At 34.7% G+C, this 18165-nt stretch overlaps 1 protein-coding gene across 1 annotated transcript; it reads right to left on the bottom strand.

Annotated features, from left to right (window-relative positions):
• Positions 1–1988: 1988 nt before the first annotated feature.
• LOC149250063 (xyloglucan endotransglucosylase protein 1-like) lies at positions 1989–3617 on the bottom strand. The gene is made up of 4 exons (XM_089458902.1): positions 3179–3617; positions 2966–3066; positions 2659–2852; positions 1989–2566 (listed from the first exon to the last, which is right to left on the bottom strand). Exons 1-4 carry the CDS (start codon positions 3348–3350, stop codon positions 2206–2208), a joined length of 828 nt encoding a protein of 275 aa, XP_089315028.1. The 5' UTR covers positions 3351–3617; the 3' UTR covers positions 1989–2205.
• Positions 3618–18165: the final 14548 nt, after the last annotated feature.

Genomic DNA, 18165 nt, shown 5'->3' with positions numbered 1-18165 from the left:
TTCTCTCCATTTTCCCTTAATCAAATTATACCATATCATAATTAATAATGTGCAAATTGAATATTATGGGAAGAGTATTTTCAAGTGAATTCAATTTTAAGCAATATTCAAGTAATATAATTAGTGGAAATGAAATATTTAATTTAAATATATTTTTTTTTATAAATAATTTTTTCCCATTTTCTATACCATATCTATTCTTTATTCTATTTTTTTTAATATTATAATAAAAACATTCCATCATTTTAAAATAAATTTAAAAATCAAAATTTTACATTGAAATTTACAAATATGACTCAATTTTCTACTCTAAATCACTTCATGTACAGAAAACATAAAGAGTAGCCATTGATAACTAAAGAGTACTCAAAGATTGGTCCAAACATAAAGAGTAGCCATTGCAAACATAAAGAGTAGCCATTGATAACTAAAGAGTACTCAAAGATTGGTCCAAACAGAGCATGAACTCTCATTGTCTGAACAACCCCATATAAAATCGCTGGCATAGAAATTCCAAAAACCACTCTATGTTCAAGGAATTAGGAATTATTTCAAGATCGTTTCCAAACAGTGAAAAAAAATATAGAGAACATACACTGCATTTTGATTTCCAATATGAATCCTCTTGCCGTTTTCTTGGCTCCCGCTCTGCTTTCTGCAATTACCCTCCATCAATTCAAACTAAACAGTGTTTTTGAAATAAGCGAGTGGACAAAGGAGAGGCGTTAAACTGCAGGGGGTTTAGATTTTGAATTCGAATTTGAAATTGAAACTCAAACTGTCCGCAGGGGTTATCAAGTACACTGAAAGGACACACGGCGGCAGGGGTTCTCAATTGCAAATTTTCCAGGACTTTTAAGACTTCGCCAGGAGATGAGTTTCTCTCGTTATGTAAACGGACGTTAATGGAGACGGCGAGGGGCCCAGTTGGCCACGTCGACAAACATAACGAACCGAAATAAGCTCGCCGAATCTGGCAACCGAGATAAGCTCGGCGAACCTGGCAGGCCGTCCCAAGACCGCGTTCTCTTCTCCCGGCACCATCATTGGTAACGAGCTTATGGATTCCATTTGATGTCGAAATGATTGTTCTCTGGCTGAGAAAAAACCCTTAGTGTCGATATGCTGCGCGCTTGATATCTTGTTGTGATGTGTGGATGGAATTCTGAACATCCCGAATGCTCCACATTCCATTCTCTTTCTCAACAAAACTTGTTGCTTGCTCTAGACGCAACCAGAATTTGGACACCGTGAATAGGAAAAGTTGGCGTTTTCTTGATTTTTTTTCCATTTCCAAACAGACTACCGTGTCCAATTGATTTACGGAGCCAGACGGTGACGTGCAAGCGAGACTTGTATTTAAAACCTCTGAACCTATAATCAGATTTCACTCATTTGCCTTTATTATAAAACGGAAGAATACCATTCATTCTTCACCAAACTGTTTGTATCATCGAATCGAAAGTCAAGTCAGATACAACAGTTAGATGCAGTCATGAAATTCATTTTGGCGTTCTTGCTTGCAGTATTAATTGCGTGTGCTATTGTTGTCCTGCTCGCCGGTTATGGAGATGAAAGGTGTTGGCTTGAAGTCTGGCCGTGTTAATCATTCATTCATTCTCGTCATGAATCATCACTCGATGTATCTTAATAAATAAAGCCATGATGTCCCATGTATGGGTGTTTGTTTTGGATTTTCAAAATTTCTGTGGTAATTAATTTTCAAGGATACACAATTGCTAAGGAATCAAATTTTAACTATAGACACAGAAAGAAGAGATTCATTATCCACCTTAGAAAAATATTCGCAACTTTGGGGGAAAGGACATTGATATATATCAACTCGGTCAATGGTTTCGGTGCTTCATAAGTTGGATTATGAAATCATGCGAATCAGTTTTCAATTACAGAAATGTAAAGAACAACAGTATCTGTGTCCGCTTATAGATATTGATATTATACAAAAACAAAATAATCAATCTTCTGGATTATTATACGAAAACAAAACAATCAATCTTCTGGATTATTATACGAAAACAAAATATTCAATCTTCTGGATTATTACATATTATTATGCAGTATTATATGCACCGGAAAACGGGGACAGAATGAATGTCATAGTAAAGAATATAAGGAAGAAAGAATGGTTGTAAGGGCAGGGCATCTAGAATTCATCAATTAGACGACGAGTTGAGTCGACAGTGCTCATTTGCATTCCGCCGGTAGTCCCTGGGGGAACCTCTTTGTGTCTGAACAGTAATCATAGATCATATAGTTCTTTCGCACCCACTGGAGTTTCTGCTCTTCGTTCGAGTCCAAAACCTCCTCTCCGGCGAAGTTAGAAGAAGAAGTAGCGGCACTGAAGTTGCTGAAGGATGCAACAAAGGGGGCTTTAGTCCAGTCTGTCTTGACCAGGCCACCTCTCGTTGCCCAATCATCTGCGTTCCAAAGGCTGGAGTATATCCTCATTGCTTGGTTCTTCGGATAATGATAATTGCTATCTATTGTACCCAACTCTGTCTCCCTGTTTTTAAACACGCGAATAGGAATCCCGTCTACAGAAAATCTGAATAACACACATGTATTTTTGTTATTTTGAGAAATCGTATTGAATTCTATTGAATGGATGAATAAGTAATTAGAATTTAGAATACATACGTAATTTGATTTGGTGTCCAGAGCACGGAGTAAGTGTGAAAAGCCATGGTTGGGTCGAACCACAAGTAGAATTGTTGCTCACGATTGCCAAGGCCTTGAGCGAAGAGATTAGTGTGCATAATATAGGGATCTCCAGATAGGTTGCCTAGAAATTCGTAGTCTATTTCGTCGTGCTTGGGACCTTGAGACGACAGCTGCAATGGGGTCATAACACCAACATATTGTTAGCATAGCATAGCACAGTACAAGGTATAGCTATATATTTGTGTGTTCGGAATAGCATAGGGCAGGGCAGGGTAATACATACATAATAAGCAGTAACTGTGCCGGCAGAGTTCCCAGGTACCAACTTGATTTGCATATCAACTTTAGCAAAGAGATATTCATTCTTGGATTGAAACCCAGAACCTGTTATCAAGGAAAGGAAGAAGGGAAGGATTAAGATGTGTACATGTAGTATAATAACTATGGATGAAGAACAGGTCATCATACCATGGAAAACAAATTTACGCAATATTACCTGAAGTGCGATCCAGAGTAAGCTGCAATTGTTGGCCATTGTCAAGGATTTTACCACGAGCATCGCCCCATGTGATGTCGACATCGTTGTAGAAATTTGCAGAAACAATTACAAGAAGACTCGACGAGGTTATTAATAAGAAAAGAAAGAGGAGGGGCGTTCCTGTGTCCATAATTATGGATTAATAGAAATAAAGGAACTTGAATTTGAGATCCAAGTGCAGCTTAGTGTAGGGAAGGGATGAAAGGAATAGAATAGCTCGAGATGGACGCGTGCAAAGAAAGAGTAATGCAGCAATGAATGAGTGAAGTCGCTCAAACATATGGCAGGCTTAAATCGCTGTGGACGCTATATGGTTTGGGAGTGACGGTCGAATGAATGAGTGAAGTCGCTCAAACATATGGCAGGCTTAAATCGCTGTGGACGCTATATGGTTTGAGAGTGACGGTCGATTGGGTTTATATAGAAAAGAAACGGCGGTGGGCAGCGTATAGAAACGAGGTAGCGATAGAAACGTGGGCGGCGACAATAGAAGATATACAGCTGCTGCCAGGCAGGCAGACATTGAAATGATCAAATGCCGTTGTGAGGACCTTTGAGTTGCATTTCTAGAAAACATGGGCATGTCCCATCTCATTCCATCTTCATCGTGGTGGTAGGAATGGGTGAAACATCCGAAAAGCGACGGCTATGAAGCCACCGACTCCAAGATTGAATTCCATGGAGGGAGCCTCGAGGAAGCATCCGGGAAAACAATCGAGGCCCTCAACAGCGACACGTATTCAGGCAGGCACACTGAATGAGGGAACAATAGCGATAGGTGTAGGGCCTCAAACAATAATTGGTTGACGGACATCGCAGCACTCTTTGCCTTTGTGGAAAACCAAGATGGTATATTTGTAATGGTGCGTTCCAACTCAACTCAATCGCTTTCAACGTGGTGCCATTTTCTGGAATGCACCGTAGATTTGATTTTAAATGCAAGCACGCCCAAGGAATGAGTAGAACTGTAGACCAATCCATTCGGATTTCCAACTTAGTGCCTCCATCCAGGTGGCATCTTGAGTTTGGTTACCCCACGCGCTTTTCACTAAAGACATCAGATATGACGTCTCTCTTAAAAATAAATATTTGTGAATACTTTAACCGCGGGAAAAGCCGTCCTTTGCAACGACTCCATTACATTTGATAAATATAGAGGCATCGAACAATTTGTGGTTTCCATTCAACAGCTGCTTGAACATTATAGTTGTAGCAATTCTTTTATTATAATTATGTTTCTTTCTTTTTTTTAATTATAAAAAAAATTCTTGAATTTATAATTAAGATGTTTGATAATCTTGAAAACATCATTTAATGAAAACTATTATAAGTGTTCCTTCGTTGCTTTTTCGTCTATAAAGAACGGCTTGATAACGATAGCCCATTGCACCGCTGTTTCTATGCATCTATAAAGAACAGAGTCAACAGCGCATCTCACTGCCGTTTCGATGTATCCAACTATGCAGCCTGTGACTGGTGATGACGTAGGGTTAGATTTGAAAGTGAATTCCAATGGTGTGTATATTGTGATGACTGTGATGACGTAGAGTTAGATTTGAAAGTGAAATCTAATGGTGTGTATAAGTTTTCATAGAATTTTTTCCCTATTTTAAAAAAATCTGTTTTTTTTTAAATAAATAAATAAATTTAATACTTTAAAAATATCTCAGATTTTAAAAAAAATTTAAACCATCTAATTTTATAGATTAAACAACCAAAATTAAATTTTTAAAAATAATTAAAATTATAAGAAGAAAAAAACCATTTCATCAAATTAACATGTATACTACCGTGGTAGACATTAATCCCATACCACTACCATGCAGTTTGGATACCGAGATGGCGTGAGTTGCCGAAGAATTTATGAGGTGCCAATTAATTCACCCCAACGGCGGAGGCCGTTTGAGTATGAGATGCGTGGATGACGTTTTGAGTATGAGTGTGGATGGCATTTGACATAGAGCTCTGATTTGTTCCATATCAGTAAATAGGGCCGCATGATGTGCGCGGACGTGATTGGATTATATCCGCAGAGAGGGTCAAATGCTTACTAGTATCTCCGCCCCTTGCTTTTCCTAATTTCAAAGACTTTGTTTATTAACGCTATACTTTACTATAATTTTGTATGGAAAGTTAGTTTTATTTATTATTTTTTAAAAAGAAATGGTTTAAATTGTTTTAGGATGGAAATGATTTAATATTGTTAAAAAAAAATAATTAGATATTTAAAATGTTAAAATTTAACAATGATAAATCAAATTTCTCAAACTTCTTATCAAATTTTATCAAAATTTTACAAAAAATTTCACTATTTTATAAACAAACACTACTTTATTTCAAGATACCAGGAAAACATGAATCAAACATCTCGCCAAAGTTGCCACTATTTTCCGGGCAAAGACTACTCTATTTCTCTATTTCGCAATACCGTGATGACATGATGCCAAATTTGTTTGTGTCGTACAAGTTATTTTAGTGCACTGCTGCTCCTCGACTTTCGAATGCATCCCGTGTTCCTTCCTTGTGGCGTTTGAAAAGTAAAAGTGGTAGATTCGGCACATTTATTGTGTAGGGAATAATGTATCCATGACGCATGCCGAGGAAAATGATGTTGAATATTATGGTTATTCAGGTTCCGTTTAAAAATATTAAGTCAAAACATTTAATAAAGTCGTGTAGTCATATATATTTGGTTGTAAATAATATTATATTTACCATTAAAGGTGTAAAGATATTCGGATAGTGTTTGGTTTGGTTTTTTTCAATATGAAAAAAAAAAAAAAAGAGATTATTTAACGTTGATGAGGATTGTGTTTTTATTTGCTTGATGTATTTGTTCCTTTTTATGTGAAGCTTTTTTATTTGTTTGATGTATTTATTCCTTTTTATGTGAAGCTTCAAAATAAATGCTTCTAGTTTTTTGACAAACCTCTAGCATATCTGCATAACTTTCCTTGTTGTCTTTGAAGGCCTCACATTCTAAAATGAAATGCTTTTCTGTTTCCACTTTTCTGAAAGAACAAAAAATGCATACTCTTTCCTCCCACACTTCTTTCACCCTGTTTAACAACAGAGTTGATGAGAATTAGTCCTTAACTGAGCAATAAGAATTTTGGTTCTCTAGGAGATATTGGTCTCTACGTATGCTTTTGGTTGATGACTATGAGTGATTAAACACTTCAATGTAGTACTTTTTCTTTCTTCTTAGCTTCTTATCCCAAGTACGCTTGTGGAACTTTTCCATAACAAAAGCTTTGACACGCGTTCAAGCAAATACCCCATTTACTAAACCATTTGTTATTTTGCCGCATCCAAGTTTTTTTTCTCTTGCAAAATATGTCATTAAAGACAACGTTAGACCATCTACCCTCTTCCATTTGCTCAATTTATTAAATACCTTATGACTCACACCATATAAAAATATTGGAAATAGAGGCATAAGGATATGTGGGACTTGCAATCAAAACCATAGTGCTTACGGAGATCCAACAACAAAATTATTGTCGTTTTAGAGACTCCCTTTCTGTTTTGAAAACACGAAGTGGGGAAAGAAATGCCAGAAAAAATACAAGGTGTATATGTTGTAAAAACATTTTTTTTTGGCATAGAAGAGAGGCTAAAAAACCTTTGCTTTTGGGAACAAATTTATGTGAGCATCTCCCAAGGGGGTTACTTTTGGCTTGATAAAAGTGACACAATTGGTAAGTATAGTAAGAAGATTCCTCTGGATAATAGAAATCAAAACAATAGGTGGGTTAAGGAAATATTTCCTTTGGAAGCTTGCTGCTATGCAATAAATTGGACTTCCAAACAATGTTAAGGACATGAAAAATAAATTGCATTCTCACCTCATATAATGTTTAAGTGCTTACCTCTCTCCCCTTATTTACAATACTTTTAGAAAATGAGAAGAAAATTTTTCTATCCAAGAACAAATCAATTCGGTTGTTCTAAGTGTTGTTTAGATTCATAAAAGAGTTGATGATAGAAGTCATGAAATATATATTGAAAAGTATAATGTTGGTGAATTCCATATATATATATATATAAAGTTGGAGAACTCCAACTATATATATCTATATATATATATATATATATATATATATATATATATATAAACAAATATGGCCTTTTATCATATCACCAACATTGTCATTTTCAATTTATAGAAGTCATGACACAGAAGCGATAAATCATTTGACTATCCATTGCTAATGTATTCCTTGCTCTGAAGTTTGAACAACATTAGCTAATTGTTTAGGTTTGGTCCAAGAAACTTAAATGTCAACAATCTAAATGCATTCTTCACAAACATTGTTTGGAAATTATTTCAACTCTGGTAAAACATGTTATGGCTTGGGATCCACCTCATTAGCCATCTAAATCAAACCAAGATGGAAAGACACCATAGGAATTATGAGTTTGATGCATTCATTACTTATAAAGCATACTACCAACAATGCTTTGATCTCACAACCATGATATCATCTCTTAAGGAGTTCTGCCAAATAAAAGATGGAACGCCTTAGCTGCGTTGGATATTTGGCTCAAGGAAAAATGAAAAAATATGTAGGATGTCATTCCTACCACGTTGCACACATAAAATAAAGTGTTTGAATTTTGGTATGAAATATATATAATGTTCTTATTACCATGTGATGTCTTAATATATGAAAGAAAAGTTAAATTATCGTGTCATTGACTAGCTTAGCCCCATAATATGCTTTTAAAATGCATCTTTAACTATTGGTTAACGAATTCCCTATAGCACCATGATCAAATACACATATCCCGAATCTTTGAATTGCAAGAATTGTTCCACTAAAATAAGAAACCTAGTCCTCTTACCAAGTAGAAATCACAGATGATAATGGAAATTTTAAAAATTAGTCAATGACAAGCTTTAATACTTTTCCATAATAGCTTTGTATAACACATCTATTACAATAATAGCTTTTTATAACACATCCGTTCACCAACAAGTCATGAAATGTAATCAAATGTTACTACAAACCTTAACCCTCATAAATCAGAATATACTACAAGCATAACTAAGTAGATATTTTCCTTCTTTACAACTCTCAGATCTCCAAGGTACTGACAACAATCATTGTACATGTAGAAATTCCTCATTCATAGTAGAAAATCTAAATATACAACGCACTTTAGAAGCCCTTCCTATGCATAATTGATGGACCAGATTCATCATACTCTGATTTTACAATCCAAATCTGCAAGACAAAGAAATTCACAGTTATAGATGAAAAAAGGATAGAAATTTCAAAAATTATCTACCTAGATTGAATATATGGGTAAAGAAGATTATGTGCTCTCAATTATAGGGTTAGCCTAGACATCCTAATAAAATGCAGTCAAGGAGGCAAAAATGGACCCTCTTGTCTAAATGTTGTACTTCCTTTTAGGAGGTGCTACAACCTTAATCTTCATGGTGCTTAGAGCAAGCGTAGTGATTTCCTTACTGGTATTTGATCAATGATTGCAAGGAACATTGTTGAATCACCACTTAGGACAATATTTCTATACAAATATTTATGAATGTCCACATCACACTTCATAATAGAGTTGTAGGTGGTCTCATGGATATCAATCACTTACATTCCTGTTAATGATGGTTGGAAGAGAACTTATGCACATCTGAACCTCTCAACTCCATTGGTGATTACCTGACCATCGGGAATCTCATAGCTCTTCTCCAACGAAGAGCTTGTTTTTTTAGTCTCAAGCTCTTGTTCATAGTCCAAGGAAACGTAGGCTAGCTTCTCTTTCATGTCTCGAAAAATCTCACACTCTATTATTGTGGAAAAAGAGTAGTCATGCTCAGTCAGAATTTCCATCAGTGCATATGTTAGATCACACACTACAAGATCCAACCTCAAGATGGCATGAGGTAAAACATAACCCTCATAAATTGGAACAATGTGTGTAACATTATCCCCATAGTTCAATACAATCCCCGAAACATTAAGAAGAAAAAAATGAATAAACATTATTGTGCACAGTTCAATTATAAAATATTAATCGACATAACAAACATTAAAATCTTCATTGTACAAATAGAGTGACCAAAATACACACCACTTGTACGCCCACTTGCATGTAGAGAAAGCACTGCCTGAATTACAACATACATGGCAGGCACATTAAATGTCTCAAACATTATTTGTGTCATATTTTCTCGGTTTTCCTTGGGATTAATGGGAGCCTCAGTGAGAAGAATGGGATGATCCTCTAGGGCAACTTAGAGTTCATTATAAAATGTATGATTCCAGATCTTCTCCATGTCATCCCATTTGGTCACAATACCATGTTGAATGGGATATTTAAGAGTGGAATGCCTCTCTTTGACTGAGCTTCATCTCCAACATAATAATCCTTCTTCCCCATGCCAACCATAACACCAGTGAGCCTCGGCCTACCCATAATGCTAGGAAAAACTACACAGGGAGCATCATCCCCAACAAATTCAACTTGATAGATTACACATGTAAGATATACAACATATACTTTTTTATTTTTACAAAACCAAACGATCGGAAGTTTCAAAAGATATAATCTACAAAGTAAACAAAGTTATCCATTCCATATCCATAGCATGGATTTGTTACTTACCTTAACCACACTAGATTCATTGTCGCATACAAGAGGCTATATATCCTCTTCAACCATTTTTCCACTAAATGAAAAGTGAAGTACACAAAATTGAGCATAAAATAAAATTAAGCTATACACAAAAGACTTTCTTCAACACTAATATGAAGCTAGTCTATTGTTTTCATTTGACAATAAAATTGTTGCAAGACTCTAGACCACTCCAAGTGTGGACTAGAAAGAGCCCCCCATCTTTTTATATATAAATATTGTGTAAATATATCATTTGATAGGCTATTATTGATGATTAGATTAATATGCAGGGGATCAATATTTAGCTAATCATACAAAATGTTGACAACAAATATTTTAAGAACTTCACTCTTGTAGTAAACCTTCAAGCTAAAAATCATTGGCCCTGCAAAAGATATAAAATAGAAACAACAAAGTTTGTGCACCCAAAAATAACCATACCAGATCCATTGTCACATACAAGAGGCTAGATATCCTCTTTAACCATTTTTCCACTAAATGAAAAGTGAACTACACAAAATTAAGCATCAAATAAGATTAAGCTATACACAAAATTCCTTCTTCAACATTAATATGAAGCTAGTCTATTGTTATCATTTAACAATAAACCATTGCAAGACTCTAGACCACTCGAAGTGTGGACTAAAAAGAGCCCCCCATATTTCTACATAGAAGTATTGTGTAAATATATCATCTGGTAGGCTATTACTGATGATCAGATTAATATGCAGGGAATCAATCTTTAGCTAATCATACAAAATTCTGACTGCAAATATTTTAAGAACTTGACTCTTGCAGTAAACCTTCAGGTTGAAAATTATTGGCCTTGGAAAATATACAAAACAAAAACAACAAAGGTTGTGCACCCTCAAAGAAAAAAAAGAAAAATGGAATAGTGGAAATGGTTCACAAAAATTCAACTAGGTTTCGACATTGAAGAAACTCCAACATTCTGGTATAATTATCTAGAAAGAGAAATACAATGATGTAATCCTTAGTGGAAGGCCATTAGATCAGATGCCTTGAAGATCTATCATCAAGTGATTTGTTTGTAGAAGATGTTGAAATCTATGAATGGCTACGATTTATTAAATGTAAGTTGGATAGGAAACACAAAGATGAAGCTAAGTAATCAAAGACAAAGTTAATAACCATTTCTGAAATTTTCCTCAGAGTTTTGCTGACAACAACCATTCAAATTATTGTTCATTCATTTTTTCATGGAAAATCCACACAAAATTTTGATTGATTTCTTCTAATCAATATTTCTACATTCACTCACCCTCATTAAGAATTGAAAGAACAACATTTAATAGAAATGGAGATATTCACCAAACTCCCCATTTAATCTTCTATTTTGTTTTGTGTTTTTAGCAAAGTAATTAGTAATTTTACCTAATGTTATCGTCGCACTATTCCCCCCTCCCCAAATTTTCCTAAAATTTATGTGTACTCCCACACATGCCCCATGTGCATATCCCCATTCCTGCACTCCGCCATCTTGGAAACTTCATGAAACCTTGTTTTTTTCTATATAGAATTATTTGTATCTGTATGCATAATCAAATATTGTTACTATGGTTTAATTTATTAGGGTTAGTAATTAAAAAGGAGTATGGTTACAATTGATTATCAGATTGACTGGGTATGAAGGTTTTCGAAAGAACACCACAATAATTCCATGTCATATTTGCAAAGCTTTAGGCATTAGAATTTCAAATTTGTATGTCTATGACAGACATAATGGTTAGGATTGATAAAGATGGAAGATTTATCGAGTTCAAATGTTATATATTAATAGTTTAAAAAGGGATCAATGGTTGTTGTAGGAAAGGAAATTGATGAAAGGTGAGTTTTAATTTTCATAAAGTTTCAAAAAAAAAATATGAATTGGACAATAGAGCCATGAGATTGGAGAACATCAATAGAAGCATATGCCACATATAAGTATGTGGAAAGAAAATACTAAGATCAAGTAAAAACAAATGATATTTTGGAAGGCATATCCAATAGTGTACACTAGCATGAAGAAACTTTTCCAACAGAATTTAATCTTTTGAGTGACAAAAAGATCGAGGAAAAATTGGGATGCCAACAAGAGGTATGACTTTTCCTAAGAGAAGGCATTTAAATGCCATCAGAAGTGAAAACTTATATCCAAATTCAAAGAAAAACCCATTCAACCCAACAAAACGTGGTTAAGATTGTAGAAATTCTGACAAAATAACAAGGATTAGTGATAGAAGTAAGATTTTGATTACCTTTTTGTTTCACAATAAATATGAAAACTAAAGGGAGTTTTCAAACTTTCCAGCAACTTCTGCATCTAACTGGTTGTTGAAAAATTAATGTCAGAAGTCAAAAGATGTATGTGAGAAAACTAGAAAGAATTAATGATCGTTATGCCATCTGTAGCAAATGACATCACACTAGATGCCTCAAGTGTAAGACATGGAATATGCATGGTGAAGAAAAAAGTTCATGACTTTTATATGAAGATGCAAATAAAACAAGACTACTCATATCTAAATCAAGCTATATGTGTCACAAATACAAAATAACAGATCAACGGTGGTCAGCTAAAAGGTGTTAAGGATGCCAATGATCAATTGTAATTTGTCTACAATTAGTGAAACAATACAATAAAAAACAAACACAAATCAATTGACTTTAACAATTACCTTTATTCATTTGAAAATATTCTTGAAACATTGACAATGCCTACTAGACATTAGTATGTTGAAAAATGTAGCAAGAAATTCCCAATTTGATTTTACCTTGATTAAATTGAGGAAATTTGAAATTCTACATCAGCAGACAATTTGGAGGAGTTAGCTGAGGCGGCATGGCTCTTGTCACTCAATTAATAACACTCAATTCGAGTTAATGAGTTGAAGTTCAGTTTTCTTGAGTTGATTCCTAAAAAATAAGAGTCTAGATCAGTTAATTTGATTAGTTAAGTGCATGAAGTTCAATTGTATGTAGTGATTCCTACATTTTAGGAGCCTAGGTTGAGTCAATTTCAGTTGTAATCAATTAAACTAGTTCTAACTGTTAATCAAACTAGTTGGTGGTTAGTTAAGTAGTAGGACATCAGTCTAACTCAGAGATCACCTAGTTAACTGATCAATCAACTAATAATTAGCTCATTCATGCAAAGAATTTTAATTTCCTAGTTGTGGTGGAGTTTCCAAGGCAGTTAACCAACAATTGTAAACTAGTTGAGTGTACAGGTGTTGCATGAGGTCAGGTAGACCATACTTGGGAATTGCGTAATCAATTTGAGGAATTTAATAATTAATAGAGGCTTAATTCCTAAAGGAACAACACAAGGAAATAGGATCTTGGAGGTTTGAAAATTTACTAAGTGTTTCCCAGAGTCAATTAGTCAGGCAGAGAGATAGACTATACACTTATAGGTTGTGCTCAGGCTTGAGAAATCATATGTATTCATCTCTATTATTTGATTAATGCAATACATATAGGAAGGGGTTTTGAGAAGTTTCTTTCCCTAGATAAATCTCTATGCATGTGTGATGATTCCTTTTTCATGTCTATGATTTGTGTTCTTGATCGTGAATTGAATTCTGTAGGGCAATAGAGTAGATTTGAGTCTTGTGTTTTAGTAAATTTCATGATTAGTTTCAAATCTACACAATAATTTCTACATGGTATCGAAATTGGATTCACATTAGAAACTAGTCATTGAAGTCCTCATGTACAATTATCATTAAAGAACTAATGAGTTGCTAGGAGGCAGAGTTATGGAACCCTAGTTCAAGGCATATCCAAAAGACCCTATATGAGGACTTCGTAATGGAGCTAGAAGGCCGCTAGTGGGCAGATCAATGAGCCAATATTTAGTGATACAAAAATGAGTTGTGATCATTGATATTGGTAGATTGAGGAGCAAATATATTTCCCATAGGGAGATTGAAAATCAGAGGGAGCCTAGTTTCAAAGGGAGAAACCCTATGGAAGCTAGTACTTGAGGCTCTGGGGATATCAGACTCATTATTGTAGTTTTTGTAGTAGCAACGCGGAAGCAGTAGTGAAGTAGTAGCAACAACATTATGAGTATATCATATTTTTCCATGCATGCAGTTATACCTCCAAGAGTGAGGTAGGGTGATATAGATCCTTAGTCCCATAGTTGAAAAAAATTGGGCAGCTTACATTGGGGCATTCTCCTCATGGATCATTACCTTGCTACAAGGGGCGACAATATTCAATGTCAAGAGGATTAGTGTTAGTCAAATATTGAGGATTGTAGAGGAGTGTTGACAATAGAGAAAGAGGCTCAGTAGCAAAGTCAACAACAACATATTTTTCCCAGTAGACAGTTGCAGACACAATTGATTCATTTTTTTGTATATTTCTCAGTTGCAGATGTTGCAGTAGCAACAACAATAGTGAGAGGTATTGCATGTAGTACTTTCCATAGGTGCATGATAAAGGTTCTTGATAATCCATTTCTTGCTGAGAGGGAACATTGAAAAATGTAGCAAGAAATTCTCAATTTGATTTTTCTTTTATTAAATTGAGGAAATTTGAAATTCCACATCCGCTGACAACTTGGAGGAGTTAACTGAGGTGAGATGGCTCTTTTCACTCAGTTAGTAATACCCATTTCGATTTAATGAGTTGAATTTTAGTTTGCTTAAGCTGATTCCTAAAAAATAAGAGTCTAGCTCAGTTAATTCGAGTGAAGGGCGCGAAGTTCAATTGTGTGTAGTGATTCCTAAATTTTAGGAGCCTAGGTTGAGTTAATTTTAGTTGTAATCAGTCAAACAAGTTCTAATTGCTAATAGAACTAGTTGGTGGTAAATTAAGTAGTAAGACATCAATCTAACTCAAAGATAATCTAGTTAACTAATCATTTAGCTAATAATTAGCTCAGGCATGAAAATAATTTGAATTGCCCAGTTGTGGTGGATTTTTCAAGGAAGTTATCCAATAGTTGTAAACTAGTTGAGTGTACAGGTGTTGCATGGGGTCAGGCGGACCATCCTTTGGAATTATGCAATAAAGTTGAGGAATTTTCTAATTAATAGGGGTTCAATTCCTCAAGGAAAAACACAAGGAGATAGGAGCTTGGAGGGCATGAAAATTGGCAAAGTGTTGGCTAGAGTCATTTAGTCAAGAAGAGAGATAGACTATACACTTGTTGGTTGTGCTTAGGTTTGAGAAGGCATATGTATTCATATCTACTCTTTGATTAATGAAATACATATAGGAAGGGGTTTTGAGTAGTTTCTTTCCCCTAAATAAATATTTTTTCATGTGTGATGTTTCCTTTTGCATGTCTATGATTTGTGTTCTCGATCGTGAATTGAATTTCGCAGAGCAATAGAGTAGATTTGAGTCTTATGTTTCAGTAAATTTCATGAGTAGTTTCGAAGAATACATGAGGAGGAATTTTCAATGTTGGGTTTGCAGCTATTTCTTGGTACAACAAGAAGCAAAGATCTGTGGCACTCAACTCTGCAAAAGCATAATACATGGCTGCTAGTTAAGCAGCATGTGAGGCAATCTAGATGAGAAATATTCTTGTGGTACTGTTTGGTAAGATGATGGATCTAATTGTGATCTAGTCTGACAATTGGAGTTGCATCAAGCTCTCTAAAAATCTTGTATTTCATTATCAATCCAAGCATATAGATATTTGATATCACCATGTACATGATTGTGTGAAGAGGCAGATTATGTTGCTAGAATACATTCCAACAGAGGAACAAGATGCAGACATTTTGACAAAGGCTTTTTCAAGAGGAAAATTCAAGTTCCATAGAGGAAGGATTGAGGTGACAGATAATCCTTTTCTTGCTGAAAGGGAGTGTTAAAAATGTAGCAAATAAATCTCAATTTGACCTTGCCTTGGTCAAACTAGCAAAGATTCAAATTTCCATTTTAGCACAAATATTGGAGGTGGTTAACTGAAGGGACATGGCACTTGTCACATAATTAACTCAGCTAATTCGAGTTTGAGAGTCTCGAGTTCATTTCATTATGATTGAATGTTAATTTGTAGCAATCTATTTCAGTTAAATTGACTTATTGTCAGTTAAACTAGTTTTAACTGTTGGAAGAACTAGTGGAAGGTCAATTTGTGGAAGTGTGACTTCAACCACACTTAGTGATCGACCATTTATCTAATCAATCAACCCAAAATGACTAATGCATGCAAATAATTCAAGTTACCCAGTTGAGATGGAGATTCCAAGGCAATGTACTATGAATTGTAGATTATTCTGAGGTGTACAGGCGGTGCATGTAGTTAGAGGATGAGCCTAAAGGAATTGCACAATTCAATTGAGGGAATTTCCTAATTAATAGGGCCCTAATTCCTGAAGGGATAGCATAAGAAAATAAGAGCTTGGAAGGCTTGAAAATTGGCTAAGTGTTGGCCATAGTTAGTCAGTCAAGCATATGGATAGAATATACACTTGCAGGTTGTGCTCAAGCTTGAGAAACATATGTATTTAATCTCTATTCTTTTATTAATGCAATACAGATAGGAAGGGGTTTTGAGTAGTTTCTTTCCCCTAGATAAATCTTTGTGTATGTGTGATAGTTATTCTTGCATTTTTATGGTTTGTGTTCTCAATCGTGAATTGAATTCCGCAGAGTAGTAGAGTAGATTTGAGTCTTGTGTTTTAGTAAATTTCATTAGCAGTTTCCTTTGAAAAAATGTTGACTACATGTTACAAGAAAAACTAGAGGCAAACAGTATGATGGTGAAGCCAACAAGGTAAATGCATTAGTACAAAAGTCAGAGGCAAGTGGCAACAATCAAATAAAGGTAAGATATTTTAAAATGGCATTGCATGAGATTTTGGTCATAAATAAAAAATGGTAGAGTACATTTCCCTTACAACTTTAGGAGACTCAAATTATTATTTCAACAGGAAACTTGATAAAGGGAAGGAAAATGAAATCACGTAGATTGTTACCAATTAGTCTACAGATTTTTGGTAACTAGACTTGAGTTCTTTAGGGTGCAATACTTCCCGAGTTTTCACTCTCTCAGAAAAGGGAGAGACAAACTAAATAATGGCTCTCAGAGATGGAAAATATATGAAATATAGGAACAAGGTACCGTACCAATTTACATGATGCATGTGAGAAGAAAAATGTTGCACCAAGTTTTTGGGATGCAGAAGAAGGGAAACACACATGGGGGATGTGTTGATATATCCCCTTAGTTTTAAGCAAAATCATAGGGAACATAGGGACAAGGAGTGCCTAACTTAGGGGGGCCATCTCTAGAATTAATTATTTAAGAAGAAAAAAACTCCAACATAAAAATGCATCCCACATATATTTTTTATTTCTTTTTATGATTTTTTATAATTTTTGCGGTTTTTTGGACAAAAATCATTGGGGGGTATCCAAGCATGTTTCTTTTCCAAGGGGCTATTGTTCAGGGGGCAGGCACCCAGAAGCCTCGCATTTTGTGAAACACATACCACATCGCACACTTTGCCAAAATGTTTCACATGTGTTTCACCAAGTTGCACAAGATGGTATGTGTTGTAAAATGTTTCACTAGGAACCCCCTATCCTCAGGGCACATAAAGTGTAGGGGGCACACCTCCGACCTTGCAAGACATGTCCCCATGGAATACTGAGTACAACAAATCAAAAATATTATATATATCCTTGGTTTGCATAAAAATCTTCTTAATGTCAATCATGTTGCTAATGACACAATGAGAGGAAGTTCAAAATTGAAAAGTGTTTGATTTAATAGAATAAGATAATTTCATACTACAAAAGTAGGGTAATGGGTTTCAAAAGTAAAATCTAGTAGTGACATGCCTCAAAAGTGTTGAAGAAACTCCTAAAAACTAGAATATCAAAATAAATAAACTAAGCTACTGAAAAAGAGATATAAGAAAAGGCATAATCTGTTAGATGATCCAAAAATACAATTTTATCATAGGTTATAAAATTAAAATAAAATAATTATTAAATTAAGATATTAAATTAATAATTATTATTCTAGAATGTTTAATTATTTAGAATTAGTATATTGTTGTAACTAGATATGACTCTCCAAATGTGTCATATCTTAGGCTCTATTTTAGGATATTTGTTAGCTAGTTGGTTTGAATAGCATTTATGGTAAATGGACACCTGTTATTTAATAAGTGATCCATAATTAGAGGTAGTTAGGGCATGGAGCTTATAAATAGCTCATTGCAAGAGTGTTTGGATGTTCGGTTGTAAACTCTTGCAAAATCAAATTATCTAATTATTTTTTTCTGATTAATAAAATTACGTGTCTGAGGACACTTCTG

This window comes from Pinus tabuliformis, chromosome 7, assembly GCF_031772625.1.
Source record: "Pinus tabuliformis cultivar Carrire ecotype Pingquan chromosome 7, CPIR1, whole genome shotgun sequence".
Taxonomy (NCBI): Eukaryota; Viridiplantae; Streptophyta; class Pinopsida; order Pinales; family Pinaceae; genus Pinus; species Pinus tabuliformis.
Note: the sequence above shows the minus strand (reverse complement) of the source record. Positions and strands in the feature narration are given on the sequence as shown.

Excerpts from the sequence above, each read along its gene's own strand:
- LOC149250063 (XM_089458902.1), bottom strand. The coding sequence starts at position 3,350 with ATGGACACAGGAACGCCCCTCCTCTTTCTTTTCTTATTAATAACCTCG. Across the intron at positions 2,853-2,965 it reads GCACAGTTACTGCTTATTAT|CTGTCGTCTCAAGGTCCCAA; the intron begins GTATGTATTACC and ends ACCCCATTGCAG. Across the intron at positions 2,567-2,658 it reads TGGACACCAAATCAAATTAC|ATTTTCTGTAGACGGGATTC; the intron begins GTATGTATTCTA and ends TGTGTTATTCAG.